Source organism: Sminthopsis crassicaudata, chromosome 1 (genome assembly GCF_048593235.1).
Source record: "Sminthopsis crassicaudata isolate SCR6 chromosome 1, ASM4859323v1, whole genome shotgun sequence".
NCBI classification, from domain to species: domain Eukaryota; kingdom Metazoa; phylum Chordata; class Mammalia; order Dasyuromorphia; family Dasyuridae; genus Sminthopsis; species Sminthopsis crassicaudata.
In genome coordinates, this window is record NC_133617.1 from 206,416,768 (window position 1) to 206,434,951 (window position 18,184).

Here is an 18,184-nt window from a genome sequence, read left to right on the forward strand (position 1 = left end):
GCACAGGATATGACATGATTGGTTGGAAGTTTGATAATAGGCCTAGCAATGAACCTATCCCCACATTCTCTTATTTCATGAGACTAAGATGTGCTCATTATTTTAGTATATTAGCAATGATTAGAGATCATGTACCAGATATTTTTGGATAGTAGACCAGATATCCTTGAAGGATAACTTGCTGTAAAGATATTAGACTCAGCTCCATTGATTTCACCCACATCCTTTATGATCAATTGAATGAATACCTTGAGGCAAGAAATGATTAGCAGAAGAACTGGATTTTTAAGCTTATTCCCATACAGACCAACTGAATAGAGACAAAGAACCGTGACTTAAGAAATTACTGGACAAAATCAATTAATTGTAAATATGATCAATAAAAAATGATAAAGATCAATATAAATCTCACTAGGGTCATTTTTATAAATCCTTATGTCCAAATAGGAAAGTTTTGTCTCCTTATATTTGTGATTTTAATTTATTTTGGTTGGTTTACTGATATTAATAGCATTTCTAAAACAATGTCATATAATAGTGATGAAAAAAAAAAAGCAACCTTGCTTTTATCCCTTTATTTCTTGGCAAAGTTCTAATATTTATCCATTTCTAATGATGCTACTTTTTGATTTTAGATATGCATATTTTTTAAAAAGATTTTTGGCCATGCTTCATAGAGTTTCTGGTGTAGATTAGTGTTGGACTTTTGTCAAATGATCTTTCTTTATATAATCACATAGTTTGGGACTTATAAATAATTATGAGTTGTGTTAATTATTTTCAAGGATGTTGAAGCATTCTTAAAAATGCCAGAGTACCCTTAAAATTGTAACTTGTAGCATGAATTTCTTTTCTATTTTCTTCCTTGTTTCATTCTCTTAGGTGCTATTCAGTATAATATGTACTTATGTGATAGAAAGACTGTTCAATTCATTCTCACTAAGTAGGTTAAGAATACGTATTGCTCACTGTCCCTATGGATACCTTAAAAAGCAGTAGTAGACTGACTCCTTTATGATTCTTGTAAAAATATAAATCATCAGTCAGTTTGTGAAAGTTATTTTTATTTATTTTTGTCTATGTAGCCAGTACCCTAGCAATCATTTAGAATTATGTATTCATATATATCTATATATCTATATCTATATCTGTATCTATCTATCTATCTATCTATCTATCTATCTATCTATCTATCTATCTAAACAGTGATTTTTATTTACATGCTTTATTTTCAGTTAGTTAGTAAGCATTTATTAAGTACTTGCTATCTTCCAAGCACTGTGCTAAGTTTTGGAGATATAGTTTTAAAAAAAAAAAAGAAGAAGAAGAAGAAGAAGAAGCTTACAGTCAAATTCAGGAAGACAACACAAAAAGAAGCTGAAAGGGAAGGAATAATTTGCCTGAAGACATTATAGAGAAGTACTAAAGAGTACATCCATATGGGAACTACATGTTTGAGTCTATGCACCTATCTTAAATGGAGGCTTTTAAAGAAACTCTTCACTTTGTCCTCCACTTAGAGGGGTTCCAAGAGCAGATGATACTGATGAGGTATGAATATCAAGACTGATATGGTCTTGCAGGATGAAAAATTCCTTAAAGGGGTGGTGATTAAAAGGGTCCTAAAGAGCAGCTTTTAATTATGTTAGAATACTTGAACCAACTTAAGTTCTATTTGAAATATCCTAAAACTTGTAGAAATTAGTAAAAAAGTGATCATTTGGTTTAACCTATTTTTATTTTATTAACTAGGTGAGGTTCACTTCCCTGGCAATTGGAGCAAGTCTAACTTCTGATAAAGATGGATGTATTGCCTTAGCCGAAAGTTGTCAAAACATTTCTGGTGGACTTTGGGCCATGGTGGTGAACATTCTTCTTGATCATTCAGAATGTAGTATGGTTCGCAGAGAGGTATGTCACCTATTTTATTCATTTGCAAGTGTATTAATTCAATACTTTAATCTCATAAACAACTCACAAAAATGGAAATTTTTGACTTTCTTTTTGAAATAGTTAAAATTTGTTCATAGATGGTATAATTCTTGGTGCTTTGTACATTATATAGTTCACAATAGATGTAACATTTTCTGATGCTATAATAACTGCTATTTAATGTGCATTAGAGACTACTGATACCTGATGGATCACTGCCTTATTGTGATGGAGAAGCTTGTGCAGATAAATTAAACTGTGGCCTATGCTATGCAGGGTTACCCAAAGTAGGCAAGTCAGAGTGAGAATTCTGACAAAAGGAGATCCATTGGAGAAGAAAATGGCAAATCACTCCAATATCTTTGTCAAGAAATCTCCATGGACAAAGAGATTAGGTTAGAGGAAGTGATGGAATTCTGGCTGAGCTATTTTAAACCCTAAAAGATAATGCATTAAAGTGCTACATTTACTATGCCAGCAAATTTAGAAAATACAAGAGTGACCACTGGGAAAAGATCAGTGTATGTTTCTAGGCTTAAAGAAATACAATATGAAGGAATGTTTAAATTACTGAACAGTTGTGTCTATGTCATATGCTAAGGGATAAGGAGATGACATAGATCTTACATTGAAATATTAATATTAGAAGATCACTATACACTTCAACAACAGTACTGTATGAAGATATATTCTGATGGAAGTGGATATCTTCAACATAAAGAAGATCCAACTCACTTCCAGTTGATCAATGATGGACAGAAACAACTACACCCAGAGAAGGAACACTGGGAAGTGAATGTAAACTGTTAGCACTACTGTCTATCTACCCAGGTTACTTATACCTTCGGAATCCAATACTTAACGTGCAACAAGAAAATTGTAGTTAGTCTCCACTCTTTTCCAGTAGCACACCTTCTGACCAGAGGGGCTTATCTTCTGATGTTATCTCTTCTGATAAATGTGGTCAAATTGGAGAAGAAAAATTAAATATTGACATGTTAGATATCAGTGTATTCAAATGGATGATGGGAGTGGGTGAATTTAATGCAGGTGACTATTACATATACTACTGTGGGTAAAAATCCCTTAAAAGAAATGGAGTAACCCTCATAGTTAATAAAGGATGAAAAATGTAGTACTGAGGTATAATCTAAAAAATGACAGAATGTTATCTCTTTGATTCCAAGACAAAGTGTTCTACATCACAGTAATACAGGTTTGTACTCTAGCCACTAATACCAAAAAGACCAAAATTGATCGTTCAATGAAGACATGTAGCATCTTTGTCCCTCAAAAAGATCACATTCATCATAGGTGATTAAAATGCTAAATCAGTAGATAATTGGAATAACAAGACTTGGAGAACAAAATGAAACATAGGTGAGACTAATGTCAAGATAGCTCTCTGGTAATAGGAAACTTTATTTTCAACAACCCAAAAGGCATATTAGCACATAGACATCACCATATGGTTAATGAAAGACTGATCACATACTTTGCAACCCAAGTTAGATTAACTCTATACAGTCCATTAAAACAAGATTTGGAGCTAACTGTGACTCAGATCATGAACTTCTTGTTGCAAAATTCAGACTTAAATTGAAGATAATAGGGAAAACCATCAGACCATAGAGATATGATCTAAACAGCATCTCTTATGAATATGAAGTGAAAGTGATGAATAGATTTAAGCGATTAGATCTGGTAGATAGAATACCTGAAGAACTAGGGACAGAACTTCGTAATATTGTTCAGGAGGCACCCACAAAAACCATTCCAAAGAAAAAAAAAAAGAGCAAGAAAGCAAAATGGTTATTTGATGGGGCTTTACAAATAACTGAGTATAGAAGGGAAGTGAAAGTTAAAGGATAATGGGAAAGATACACACACACACACACACACACACACACACACATCTAAGTGAATGCAAAATTCCAGAGAATAGAAAGAAGAAAGGTTTTCTTAAATGTTTAGTGAAAAGAAACAGAAAGTAATAGAAAGGTAAAGGCAAATCTTTTTAAGAGAAATTTTCATGCAAAAATGGACACTTTTAAAAACAAATCATAGAGCCTAACAGAAAGAGGAGAAATTAAAATGAGGTGGCAAGAATACACCAAAGAAAAATACAAGAAAATTCTTAATATTATCGATAACCATAGTACTGTAGTTACTGATCTAGAACCAGGAATCTTAGAGAATGAAGTCAAATAGGAAGCTTTACTAACAATAAGGCTAGGGGAAGTGATGGAATTCCAGGTGAGCTGTTATAAACCCTAAAAGATAATTCATTAAAATGCTATACTCAATATCCCAGCAAATTTGGAAAATACAATAATGGGCACTAAATTGAAAAAGATCAAGGTATGTTCCAGGCCTAAAAAAAGGCAATGCCAAGGAATGTTTAAATTACTGAATGCATCAAATTTATTCTTAAGATTCTTTAAGTGAAATACTAAAGAGTGGAAAGGGACCTGTATGTGCCAAAATGTTTGTGGCAGCTCTTTTTGTTGTAGCTAGAAACTGGAAGTTGAATGGATGTCCGTCAATTGGAGAATGGTTGGGTAAATTGTGGTATATGAAGGTTATGGAATATTATTGCTCTGTAAGAAATGACCAGCAGGAGGAATACAGAGAGGCTTGGAGAGACTTAAATCAACTGTTGCTGAGTGAAATGAGCAGAACCAGAAGATCACTATACACTTCAACAACAATACTGTATGAGGATGTATTCTGATGGAAATGGAAATCTTCAACATAAAGAAGATCCAACTCACTTCCAGTTGATCAATGATGGACAGAAATAACTACACCCAGAGAAGGAACACTGGGAAGCGAATGTAAATTGTTAGCACTACTGTCTATCTACCCAGGTTACTTATACCTTCGGAAGCTAATAATTAATGTGCAACAAGAAAATGGTATTTACACACATATATTGTATCTAGGTTATATTGTAACACATGTAAAATATATGGGATTACCTGCCATCGGGGGGAGGGAGTGGAGGGAGGGAGGGGATAATTTAGAAAAATGAATAAAAATTAAAAAAAAAAAAAAGATTCTTTAAGTGAGGCTTCAGCAATACATGAACCAGAAGAGCATAGTGATTTTCAGTCGGAGAATGTAGAGACTTAATTTCCAAAATTCACTGGATTGTGGAGAAAGCAAGAGAGTTCTCAAAAAACATCTACATCTGCTTTGTTGACTGTACTAAAGCTTTTGATTATAGAGATCACAGCAAAATGTAGCAAGTTCTAAAAGAGATGGGATCACTAGACCATCTTGTTTGTTTTCAAGATATCTCTTAGAAGGGAAACTATAGTAAATCTGGACAGCATACTAAAAAATAGAGACATCATCTTGATGACAAAGGTTCCTATAGTCAAAGCTTTGGTTTTTCCAATAGTAATGTATGGCTATAAGAGTTGGATTGTAAAGAAAAGTGAACTACACAAAGTAAACATGAAGTGTAGTGCTAGTGAAGGCTTTTGAGAGTTTTTGGACAGAAAGATCCAGTTCAGAATATACATTGGAAGGTCAAATAATTGAAGCTGAAGCTTAAACACTTTGGCTGTACAACAAACTTGGACAGATTTTGAGACATTGTGAAGTATAGAGGGCGGTAGGTTGTTGTGGGATCACAAAGAAAAATTGGATATGACTGAAGCAAGAGACTACAGAAGATTAAGTTGATATATATTCAGTATTTATATTAATTAGTTTCTAAAACATCCATCTCAATTTTGGGAGGATAACATTTAGCATTTTTATTAATCATATTTCTTTGAAGATTTTATATTCATTGAAAAAGGCATATAATTTTTTGTAAAAAGGACTTTATTGGGATTTTATTTTTACATTTTCTACATTTTTGCCTATATTACTTACTCTGCCTTTTCCTCTCAGAGAGTCATCCTTTTTAACTTAAAAATGTTTAAAAAGCAGGAGAAGATGAAAAGAAAATCAACAAAATCAAATCTGCTAGGTTTCTAGTATTTTGCTACAAGAAAAATATTGCTACAAGTATTTTGGTGTCTTTGAGACTTTTTTTTTTTTGTTTATCAATGATCTAATTCTTCAGAGCAGAGTACAAAGTTTTCTTGGTAAAATTACTGGAGTAGTTTTCCATTTTCTTCTCCAGTGGATTAAGGCGAACACGTTAAGTGACATGTTTAGGGTCACAGAGCTAATCAATATTTCAGGCTGGATTTGAACTCAAGTCTTCTTGACTTCAGAGACAGAAGTCACCTAAATGCCTAGTTGCTTCTGCTTGGCATTCAGTATGAACTTAATAAGTACTAATTAATTGACTGATTGGATATAGGCATAAATATAATTGGGATCACTGAATCCTCAAAGCATCTAAAACTGAGACCTTAGAGATGATTGACCATCTTATTACATAGTTGACAACACTTAAGCTCTGAAAAGTTATTTAATTGGCTTGTTCAAGCTCACATAGGAGCTGGTATTTGAATCTAAGACGCCTGATCCCAAATCGAGCAAAAATCTTTCCACTACCACAAGTTACTTCCCCATGTAGGAAGTATCAGCTCATATTCAAAGCTATTTCTTCTGATTCTAAATCTAGGTTCCCCTGAAACCAGACATATTTCACTAAATTCCATTTAAGAGAAGATTCCATTCCTCTTGTAGATCTGGTTAATTTTTAAAAAATTTTGTCCGTTCTTGACCCACTCTCTTCCTTCCTTCTCTTTTTCTTTCTTCCTCTTTTTCCTTCCTTCCTTCCTTCCTTCCTTCCTTCCTTCCTTCCTTCCTTCCTTCCTTCCTTCCTTCCTTCCTTCCTTCCTTCCTTCCTACTTATCTACTTACCTATCTACCTGCCTATCTATATAAAATATACATTATTTTTTAGAGTGGTGAATGCACGCATTCATTTGAAAATAAATTCAATGTGTTTAAAGATACTTGTGATAATAATAACCAGTTTCTGTATTTGGAGATTGATGTTATAGAAATTTTTATTAGGTTTTACCTTTATATCTTTTTTTTTTTTAATTTCAAAGTTAGTCTTAATTATTCTTTTTCTGTGATAAATATTAAAATTAATTTATATCAGCTAATGGAAAGTGATAAAATGCTATTTTAATTTTAAATTTTCAGTAAGTTGTAATATGCATTATAATGATTTTTTATTTCATGTTCCATATTTGAAGTAAAGTATTTATTGAGCAGACATTTTCATGCATGCTTTTTTGATTTTAGAAAATTGATATAAATGATTCTTAATAGAGATAATTCATATTTTTCATTTATTGTCTTGAAAACACTAGATATTAAAAGGAAATTCATTGAGCACAGTAATTGTGTTCTTTTTTTTTTTTTTTTTAAGGTCACCATCTTATCTATAAAATTGATATGGTTATCAGTGTTCATGATGACCATAAGCCATAGTCGTAAACTTCTTTTGCAACTGATCTAAGATATACTAGGTTACTAAATTAATTTACATTGGTAACTTTTGATATAACAGCAAGATAGCAGTATTGATGCCCTCTTCATTTTTTTAGGCTGCATTTATTCTTCAGAACCTATTAGTGATTCCATTGCCTACAGATAACAACGACGATTATTCTTGGCATGTAAGTAATTATTAAAATTATATTAATGTGATTCTGACAGGTGAAAAGTTTTTAGTAGTATTTGTTTAATTGTAAAATAAATTTAAGATATTTGTTATTATGAAGACTTTCAACAAAACAGATTTAGATATGGTAATAATGAACTAATTATTTCAGCTACTGCAGATAATATTCTAGTTCTTTGATAAACAAGATTTTAAAAATATCTCTTCTCTTTAAAATACCTAGCAAACAAAATAAAAAATTCAAAAATAATTTTGCTTTTAGTGAAATGTATATTACTAATAAACTTGTTTGTACTCCTTTTTATGAGTAGAATAGTTTGATATTGGGTCCTCATTAAATTGGTTAGTTTATGGTCTAGATTTTAATTCAGCTTAATGTAGTGCTTAACACTGCTAGGTAATTTTACTGATTAAAAAAACAAAAATAATGTAAAGATCATGCCCTCTTTAACCTTATTGGCAGAAAGCAAACTATATTGCTGTTCTTTTATCAAAAAGGTAATTATTCTTCAAAGACATCTCAGTCTTAGCTTCATCTTTTTCTGTTCATTTTTTTGCCAACTACTGGGGACACAAACACAAATGAAACAATTCCAGCAAGCTTACCTTCTACTTGGGGATATAATATGATCATAATTAACTGATAGTACAGGGAGAATTGAGAGAAGTAATAGGGTGATCAAGGAAATATTCACTGAAAATATAGAACTTCAGCTGAATCTTGAAGGAAGATAAGAAAGTGAACATTACCACCATGGATGATGGGTTGTGAGAATGTACAAAGACAAGACTTATTGTGATTAATTCAGCAAATATACTTTGTTGGTTCATACTTTCTAGTTGTGACTCTTCGTGATTTTTTTTTTAGGGTTTTCTTGGCAAACATACTGGAATGGTTTGCCATTTTCTTTTCCAGTTCATTTTACACATGAGGAAATTGAATCAAACAGGGTTAACATAGGGTTACACAGCTAGGAAGAGTCTGAAACAAGATTTGAACTCAGGTCTTTCCTACTCCAAGACCTGGCATTCTGTCCACTGTGCCACCTAGCTTTACCTAAGTACAAATGTCATTTCAGCCATGTCATAATTAATAAAACTATTTTAGGAAATAAATATATACCATATTGATTTGAATATAAACTGTATTCCTTTTAAATTTATCACATTTTATTGTATATTGTATAATGTAATATATAATAATAATGTATGTTATTATATATTACATTATTCATATGTCCATATTTATTACTCCATTTAAATTTATTATAAACTATATTCCTTTTTAAACACACACATATATATATATACATACACATACATATCTATGTGAATATATATTCTTTCTTTAGAATGACTCCATCATATTCAGCTTGCTATGAGCTGCCAAAATAAAGACTGATAGTCATTAAAAAAAAAACTTGTAATATTTTCATATATAAAAATTAAATGATTTGACCTTATTGAGTGCCTTGTAATTGATCCTTAATGTTTACTATATTTTCTTTTGGATGTTATATGTCATATTTTCTCTTAAGTTCTGTTTTTTGTCACAAATATCTGAAAGTCTTTTAGTTTAAATGTCCCCCTTTTTTTAAAAAAGTCAAGATTATACTTAATTTGGCTAGATCATACTCTTTTTTTTTTTTTTTTTTTTTAAAGAAAAAAAATGACAAAAATTACAATCGAATTTTATACAAACCAGATGGTAGTAGGGGGAGTATAGCTTATAGGTGGCATACAAAATATAGAGAGTACCCCAAAGGTCTTAGAACAGTTTTAAGCTTTTGAAACTTAAGACAGTTTTAAGATTTTAAAGCCAAAAACTGCACTAAGGCTTTTGGAACATCTAGTATGTTTTACATTATTGTTGAGTTGTTTTTCAATTATATCTGACTCTTGTGATCACATTTAAGGTTTTTATGAAAAAAATACTGAAGCAATTTGCCATTTTCTTCTCTGTCTCATTTTATAGATGAGGAAACTGAGGAAGCTAGGTTTAAGTCTTGTCTAGGGTTATAAAATTAGTTGGTATCTAAGGTCAGATTTGAACTCAAGTCTGGTACTTTTTTAGTGTGCCACCTGCTGTTGCTTCTTTAATCATTCTTTTCCCTACACACAGTTATTAAGTCTGTTTTTTCTCTACTTTTTGAGGCAAGATCCTTAAAGACCAAAAGCTTCTTCACTACTGGTTCAGATTGCTGAATATGGAAGGATAATTTACCTTGATTTTCCTCATGTTAGCTTTTTAAAAACCATTAATAAGAGCCAAGGGATATTTTGCTATATTTCTACTTTCCTTTTTAAACTTCTTTCATATCCATTTTTCATATCATCTTGTGGAAGGGGATTAATCAAAGATGCCTATAACTTATTGAAAGAACTTATATACCTCTACTAGCCAGAGAATATACCATGGTCATGCATCTGGCTATCTAGTCATCTTAAGGCTCACTTTTTTCCTCACCTCCCTTTTCCCAATAAAGATATTATAATCACTTTAAAAAAATTAATCATGATGACATTGTAAACAATTATAAACAATTTCTGCCAACCACACCAAAAATTCTGACCCTGTTATAAATAGCCAATTGAGTGATTTAGGCTCAGATTCTGGACCATAAAATTTAATAAAGTGCCTTTACTGATAATATTTTTAAATATACAAAGCCTAATTAAGATCAATTAAATACTTTTAAATACTGATTGAAGTATGCATTCAGACTTGTTATATGATAGAATATAATGCAGGTAAGAAAAAACATATTCTGATATATTCCCTTAGGGTCCCTCTGTACATGATGTGGAGTATGGCCTATCTCTGATAGGTAAACCTGCCCTCCAAGCCCTTTTATATCACAGCAATTTTTATGAAAATATGAATTGGATGGTGAAACATTGTTACTTTGGGCGATATATGTTTGACTTGAATTATTATGCAGCTAACAACATCACAGCAAGAAAGAATATAAATGGTAAGAATCTTTTATCCAATTTTAATGGGATAATATTAAGCTAATAACTCATCTTCTTTGGGGTTATTGTTTTTAACTATATATCCTAAAAGCATTTAGTTATTATTATACTTAAGCATATTGAAAATTTAAGAACTAGAGCAATCTTAGCCATAATATTGTCATGTCAGAAGGTATGTCCATGCATCTTTTTGCCAGAAGCTAATGTAAATATATTTCTCACCTTTCATAAGAATGATTTCCATCCAGTTCAAGAGTGCTTTTAATTAACATATAAACTTCTTTTTGAATCTTGTTTTCAACTATTGAATAAAATTCATCTTCCAAATCTGAAAGCTATCTTTAGATTTACAACAAAGAACGAATGTATTTGTTGCATATTTTTTTGAACAAGGAAATAAATAATACCTCAGACATTTCTGAAAAATTATAACTGTTGGAGTAAAGAACTTAGAAATGTATCATTTTTTGAATAGTATGGAGTGTGCCTACAAGTACAAATTTTAAAGTACATCTCATAAATAATAGAAAAAAGAGAGTTCTAAGGAATAGCTGAGTATTATTATAAGGTATTTTTTACTTTACATACTTTAAGAAAAACATAAATGATTAATACGCTAGAAACAAGCTTCAAGAATAGAAATTGCTATCTTATAGCGAAATGAATTCTCTAGGTCTTTAAGTCAAAATTTTAATGCTGCAAAACCATTTTTCTGCTAATAGATTTTACAGGTTTCTGTAGTGAACAGCTTTTCTGTTTTATGTATTCATATAGCTTTTTTTGAATGGTAGAGCTATAAAGTTTATTTTGAGACATTTTAATTTATTTTTGTTCTCTTCTAAGGAAACTGATTCAGTACAAAAGATATTGTAACTCTTAAGTACTTAACCTTACTTAGAAAAGTTAGAATTCTAACTTCCACTCAGTTAATACATTCAGCTCTGAGTAACTATTATTCTAGTTGTTTGAGTTTGTTCACAGCATTTCAGTACATGTCTTGCCCACAAATCTACCAAAATAACAATGGAGGGCAGAGGATTTTGCTTCTAACAAATATAAAAGTTAATGTACACAATGTCTATTTATTGAAGCCAAGTATTTTCTTTATAGGCCCAGAATATAGGCTAGTTGCCATCACAGAAATGATGAGAACTCAGAGATTTCTAATCAATGTAGATTATCATGAAAAAAATAAAGTATTACTTTTTAAAAAAAAAGTTTGAAATTAAACCAAAGAAGAAAGAGAATCTGAAAAGGTAGAAAAAAATTCTGATCTGTACTGTTAAACGAATGAATAGTATAGATCAGAATTTTTTTTTCTGCCTTTTCAGATTCTCTGAAGCGTTAAGTACTATCTTTAGACTTAAGGAGCATTTACCCTATTTAGAGGAAGAAGGAGACTAGATAAACTACTTGTGCTAGATAAATATTGCATATGGCATGGAGAAATAAGGACAGATTTGAAAGATGTGAAGGTAGAACTGACAAGACTTAGCAATTAGTTGTACATAGTGGAATGGAAGAAGGGATATAGTCAAGAATTACTTTGAAGTTGGTGAGCCTGAGTGATTGGAAGGATGCTGAATGTGAAACGAGGAAACTAGAAAGAGGGTTCAAGAGAAAAGAATGAATTTTCTTTTGGACATCTTGTATTTGAGATGCTTTGGTGATAATCACTTGAAATGTAAGCACTTGACAATGTTCATTTGGAGAGACACTAGGATTGGATGTATAGATCTGCAGTCTTCTAGATTTGCTAATCAAATCCATAGGAAATGAAAAGATTACTGAGAGAGAAGGTATCTATAGAGAGAAGAATTGTTTTTTTGTTAAAGTTTTTTATGTTTCAAAACATATGCATAGATAATTCTGCAATATTAGCCCTTGCAAAACCTTGGGTTCAAGTTTTTCCTTCTCTTCTCCCACCCCCTTCCCCTAGATGGCAAGTAGTCCAATATATGCTAAGCATGATAGAAATATATATTAAATCCCATATATGCATACATATTTATACAATTATCTTGCTGTACAGAAAAAAATCAAATCAAACCAGAAAAGAAAATAAAATGCAAGCACACAACAACAAAAAAAGTGAGAATGCTATGTTGTGAACACTCAGTTCCCACAGTCCTCTCTGGGTGTAGATAGCTCTTTTGATCACAAAACTATTGGAACTGGTCTGAATTTATCTCATTGTTGAAAAGAGCCACATACATCAGAATTGATCATTGTATAATATTGCTGTTGCCATATACAGTGATCTCCTGATTCTGCTCATTTCACTTAACATCAATTCATGCAAGTCTCTCCAGGCTTCTCTGATATCATCCTACTGATTGTTTCATATAGAACAATAATATTCCATAACACTCATTTATTTAGCCAATCTCCATTTGATGAGCATCCACTCACTTTCCAGTTTCTTGCCACTACAAAAAGGACTGCCACAAGCATTTTGGCACATGTGGGTCCCTTTCCTTCCTTTAAGATTTCTTTGGGATATAAGCTCAATAAAAACATTGCTGGATCAAAGGATATATACATATTGATAACTCTTTGGGCATAGTTCCATATTGCTCTCCAGAATGGTTGGATCTATTCACAGTTCCACCAACAATGTATTAATGACCCAGTTTTCCCACAATCCCTCCAACATTAGTCATTATCTTTTCCTATCATCTTAGCCAATCTGAGAGATGTATACTGGCATGTCAGAATTGTCTTAATTTGCATTTCTCTGATCAATAATGATTTAGAGCACCTTTTCATATGACTGGAAGTGGTTTCAATTTCTTCATCTGAAAATAGTTGAGTCAATTCTCTTTATATTTTAGAAATGAGTCCTTTATCAGAAATCTTGAATGCAAAAATGTTTTCCCCAGTTTATTGCTTTCCTTTTAATCTTGTCTGCATTAGTTTTGTTTGCACAAAATTTTTAACTTAATATAATCAAAATTATCTATTTTGTTATCAATAATGATCTCCAGTTCAAGAAGACAGTCTTTAATAGAGCTTTAAGGCACACAGATTAAGAAGTTAAAGGGTAGAAGAATAAGATATGAGAGAAAGGGGAGGATGATTGAGCATTTGTAGTAAAGAAGTAGATATAATACTTATAATAAAAAGAGAAGAAAGATGGACGTTTTCTGGATTAAAGTAGCTTGTGCCGAAAGGAGTTATATAATTCCACAGTTGACACCAAAAAGGATACAAATCCAGCAAGGTCAAAGGAAAGAGGTAACTCCCATTGTTGACTCCCTGCTGAGGAGTAATAAGAAAAGATATTTATATAACTGTCATTTATAATAGAGAAATAAAAAAATTTAAAAAATAATAGAGAAATCTACTGCCTTCCCAGAGACATACAGAATGTACTACAAGCTATGTGAACAAAAAGGAATAGATTAGGAGATTGTAAAAGAGATCATGTACCTGACATAGAGGCATAATATAATAATGTTTTCTATTGGAGTTCTCTTACTCTGCCGGAAAGAAAGGAACTAATAACTTTTTGGCTTCTCTTAATAACTTTATTCTCTAAAAAATGAAATGAAGGAAACTATTCATGCTTTAATTCTGACATAAGCAACAAATTGTTGTTGTGGAAAGGTTGTGAATTTTAGGGGAAGAAAGAAATTACTTTAGAATTTGTGATTGAGAATAGGCTGATCATAGTCTAATTGGGAGATCAAATTTCTGAAGATTCAAAGACAGGAAAAAATAGGGATTGTGTGGATTAAGATTCTAGAAGGGAAAATAGTCCAGAAGGGATAGAAAATTCTCTAGGTTATATAAATGCTTCTTTCATTACATATGTAAAAAGCAGCAAAATTAGTATTTGAATCTAAATTATTTGGCTTCAAGGAATCCGTGGTTTTTCACAGATAACGATCACACAGAGATTAACTTTTGACATTGTTACTAGACTGATGAATTAAGGGAATGTTATTATAATACAGTTTGCCTAAATTTTATTTATGCATTTTAAAATGTTTCTCATTCTTTCTTGATGGACAGATTAGACAAAAGCACAATTAGAAGAATTAATATTTGTTTTTAGTAGATTGATGTCAATGTAGAAGAAGGTATCTAGTGAAGTTTCCTAAGGATCTGTTTGGTTTTATGTTGGTTTATATTCATTGATTTGTATAAAAGCATAGGTTAATAGGTTAACATGTTTATTAAATTTATAGAATGTACTATGTAGTAAGAAATAGCTGAGGTATTGGATATTCAATGTTGGGCTCAATTTTGGCATTTTATAAAGACAAATAAACTCTTAAACTTGATTTAAAATGAATTTTACAGGTAAGAGATTATGGAGACATTTTTAGATAAATTTATATTTAAGGAATTTGTATATTCTATTGAACTTCAAATTTCACATAAGCCACAATGCAGATTGAAATCTAAAAAATGCTAATGAAGCCTCATAAGAGAGGCATAATGTCAAGGTGAGTGATAGTTGTTACATATTGCTCTTGTTCAACCATATCTGAAGTGTTATGATCATCTTTGAATGCTATCTTTTGGAAGGACATTGATAAGTTAGAGACTATTCAGAATATTATGATAATGAAGAACCTTAAGATTGCCATGAGTTGAAGGAACTTGATATATTTATTGTAAAGCATCATATATTTGGAAGCTACTTTGGAATTTTTGAAAGAGTATCATATCATGACAAAAAGTGAAAAGGCTTGTTCCACTTGACCTCTGGTCATATTAGTATTAATGATACTATTTGCAGGGGGAAGTTTTGTTTTGATGCTGAGAAAATTTGTTTAACAATTAGAGCTTTACAAAAGTGTAATGATGCTATCTTGGGAAGTAGATGCTTCCCCTTTATGCTAAGTCTTTTACCAGAAGATCAATGACCTCTTTGAGGGAACAGTAAAGGACATTCTTTGTCATATACAAATAAGATTTGGCCTCTGAAGTACATTCTACCTCTTAATTTTGGTGATTCTGTTTTTTTTTTTTTTCCCTATTTGTTGTATTCATTCCAGCAGTTTATAATGCAGAATCTCAGTGCTACTTGTATGTGTTATTCCATACTGTTAATAGTAATTGCTTTTTTATGTGCATAACATTTTTAATGTGTTTCTATATAAAAACTATTCAAAGAAAGATCATATTGCTAGCTTACATCCTGAGAAAATTGATGCACATAGCATAGAGCCTAGCACAAGAGATTGACCACTGAAGCTAAATATAACATTGCATGTTATTTTGATGAAACATAAAAAGATGTAAAAAAAGGTTTTACAACTATAATAACTATCAATATTGCTTCAGAAAAACAATTTAAACATCGTTTGAATGATATGTTATACTTTGCAGTTTACAAAATGTTTTTCTTTGTACTATCTCATTTGATTTTCAGGCACTTTATATATGAAGAAGTTCAGACTCAGAGATCAAGTGACTTACTTAAGTCATCCAGGTAGTAAATAGTGGAGCTAGATCAGAAACAAGATCCTTTGATTTCTTGTCTTTTAATTTTTATCATGATATTAAATGAAAGAAGTTTCTTTTCTTAGGACTTTATCAGAAAACGGGGTCGGAAGAAAGAAGAAAAGTTGATATTGAAATGAAAGATTAATTTAATTGTATTCTGTTATAGAAAGTAATCTTTTACAAAGAAGATTAGGAAGCTTTTCTATTAATTAGTCTGCTCTATGCCATTAGTTTTCATATTCACTTAAAATACATGGTATGATTTCTGTGGAATTTGTTATTTTGTGTTTGATGGTGAATTGGCATCATTTTTGAGGTAAAGTATAACTTAATCTGTAATTTAGTAGAGTTAATCATCATTTCCTACTTTCTTGCCATTTTACTAAATTTCTTTCATAATTTAAAAGCAAAAACAAGACATCTGAGAGTTGAATAAATTTCTCAGATTAATTTAGAAGCTACATCAGTCTTTAATTTTGAAGACACATATATATGTGCTTTTGATGTAAGCATATTTTATATATATGTGCACACATGTATATGCATACACACATATATATATATATTTATATATATAAAATGATGCTTTCTTACTCATAGCTTTTATGATCTATAGGTACTTTTTGTTCATCACATAAACAATACAGATGAATAATAAACTTAAAATGAATGAATCATCCTTGTATGTGTCATATTTAATTCAATAATTTGTTGCCGGCTACCTTGAAGTAAACAAAATTAGTTAATGCTTTCCTCTTGATATATTAGTTAACATAACTATCCTGATTAGTTCTTTGTTCCCATAAATTTGATTGCATTTTTATTGTTGTTATTCACATGTAAACATTATTTTTTCCATAAGGAAAGTTAAGAGGTGAGAGAAGAAATATTGTCCCTTCCTAAATGCGTTTTATTCTCAGATCCTAGAACCAATTTTGACTACTTTGATTTTTCTAGGGATACAATGAGTCTTGAATTTAAACAAATCAGTTGAAAACGATAGGAAAACATTTTCTAGTATCTTCAAAAAATTCCACATAACTTTTGTATTTTCAAGATATCATAAGAATATGGATAGAACTAATAATAATTTTATATTTACTACAGATTTTGATGACTTAGTCCATTTGGGAAGGGGTCAGCGCAGTCCAGCCAACCACAGCCAAGGTCCAAGTTCTCCTTCAACAGTAGAAACAGTGGTAAGTTCTAAAGAACTCATAAATGCCCCCCCCCCTTTTAACATATAGAGAAATTGTAGATGACTCTAAATTTTCATATTCAAGGGAAATCGCAAGCAGAAATGTCTAATTTTAGTCACAAATTCCAAATTTGATTCCCTCTGTCAAGGCATTTAAGAAATGTCAAAATAGTTATAAGAAAGGAAAAAAAGAGACAAAAGCAACTGCTTTTGAAACACACACACACACACACACACACACACACACACACACACACACACACACACTTTCTTATTATATAATGCTGGAACTCTGTCTTCCCAGAAATCAGCCGGAGTCAGGATCACTAAACGTCTTTATTCTTGATTTTTTACAGTCAAGGTCAGGGGATTAGATCTAGCAATCTCCACACACACCTTCCTCCCTCAAACGCCACAAGAGAGAGCGTCTTAATTTCCTCTTCCTCCTCCTACTCCCCCCACACATCACTTCATCCTCTTTGTCCCACCAATCAAGTCAGCACAGAATAGCTGGGGAGGGTCAACCTTCAAACAATTTAATAGAGAACCGTCCAATTGGCAATTAGTCTCACGTGCTCCATTATCCAAGTGCATTTGCTCAGTTTTGGCCCTTTACATCTCCTGCTTTCTTTTGTTTTAGACCACAGGTGGTCACGCCATCCCTGACTTTTCAGGGAGGTGAGAACCCCAAAAAGGAAGTGATCATGCCCCCCCCCGACTTCTCAGGAGGGGAGATGAAAGCACTAAAAAGGAGATAATCATGCCCTCCCCGACATCTCAGGAAGGGAGATGGAAAGCACCAAAGGGAAGTGGGGATTGCTAGTGGGTTTCTGGGTTGAAGGGCCTTATTAGAGACAAGTATGCACAACCCATCAGCATGGAAGTTATTACACAAGCACATAGCAATAACGCAGAGGCTATTAGTGATGACTCTCCCCACAGTCAGTGCAGGCTTGATGTGGTGTAACAAACATGAATTGTACATGCAAGTAGTGATATAACAAACAATA

At 31.8% G+C, this 18,184-nt stretch overlaps 1 protein-coding gene across 3 annotated transcripts in view; it reads left to right on the forward strand.

Annotated features, from left to right (window-relative positions):
- RTTN (rotatin) overlaps positions 1-18,184 on the forward strand; it is a 218,527-nt gene that overhangs the window by 103,527 nt on the left and 96,816 nt on the right. For all 3 annotated transcript variants that reach the window (XM_074274108.1, XM_074274115.1, XM_074274124.1), the window contains 4 exons: positions 1,753-1,911; positions 7,464-7,535; positions 10,326-10,515; positions 17,084-17,175. In XM_074274108.1, the coding sequence (XP_074130209.1) occupies positions 1,753-1,911; positions 7,464-7,535; positions 10,326-10,515; positions 17,084-17,175 (513 nt within the window). The remainder of the gene's footprint in view (positions 1-1,752; positions 1,912-7,463; positions 7,536-10,325; positions 10,516-17,083; positions 17,176-18,184) is intronic.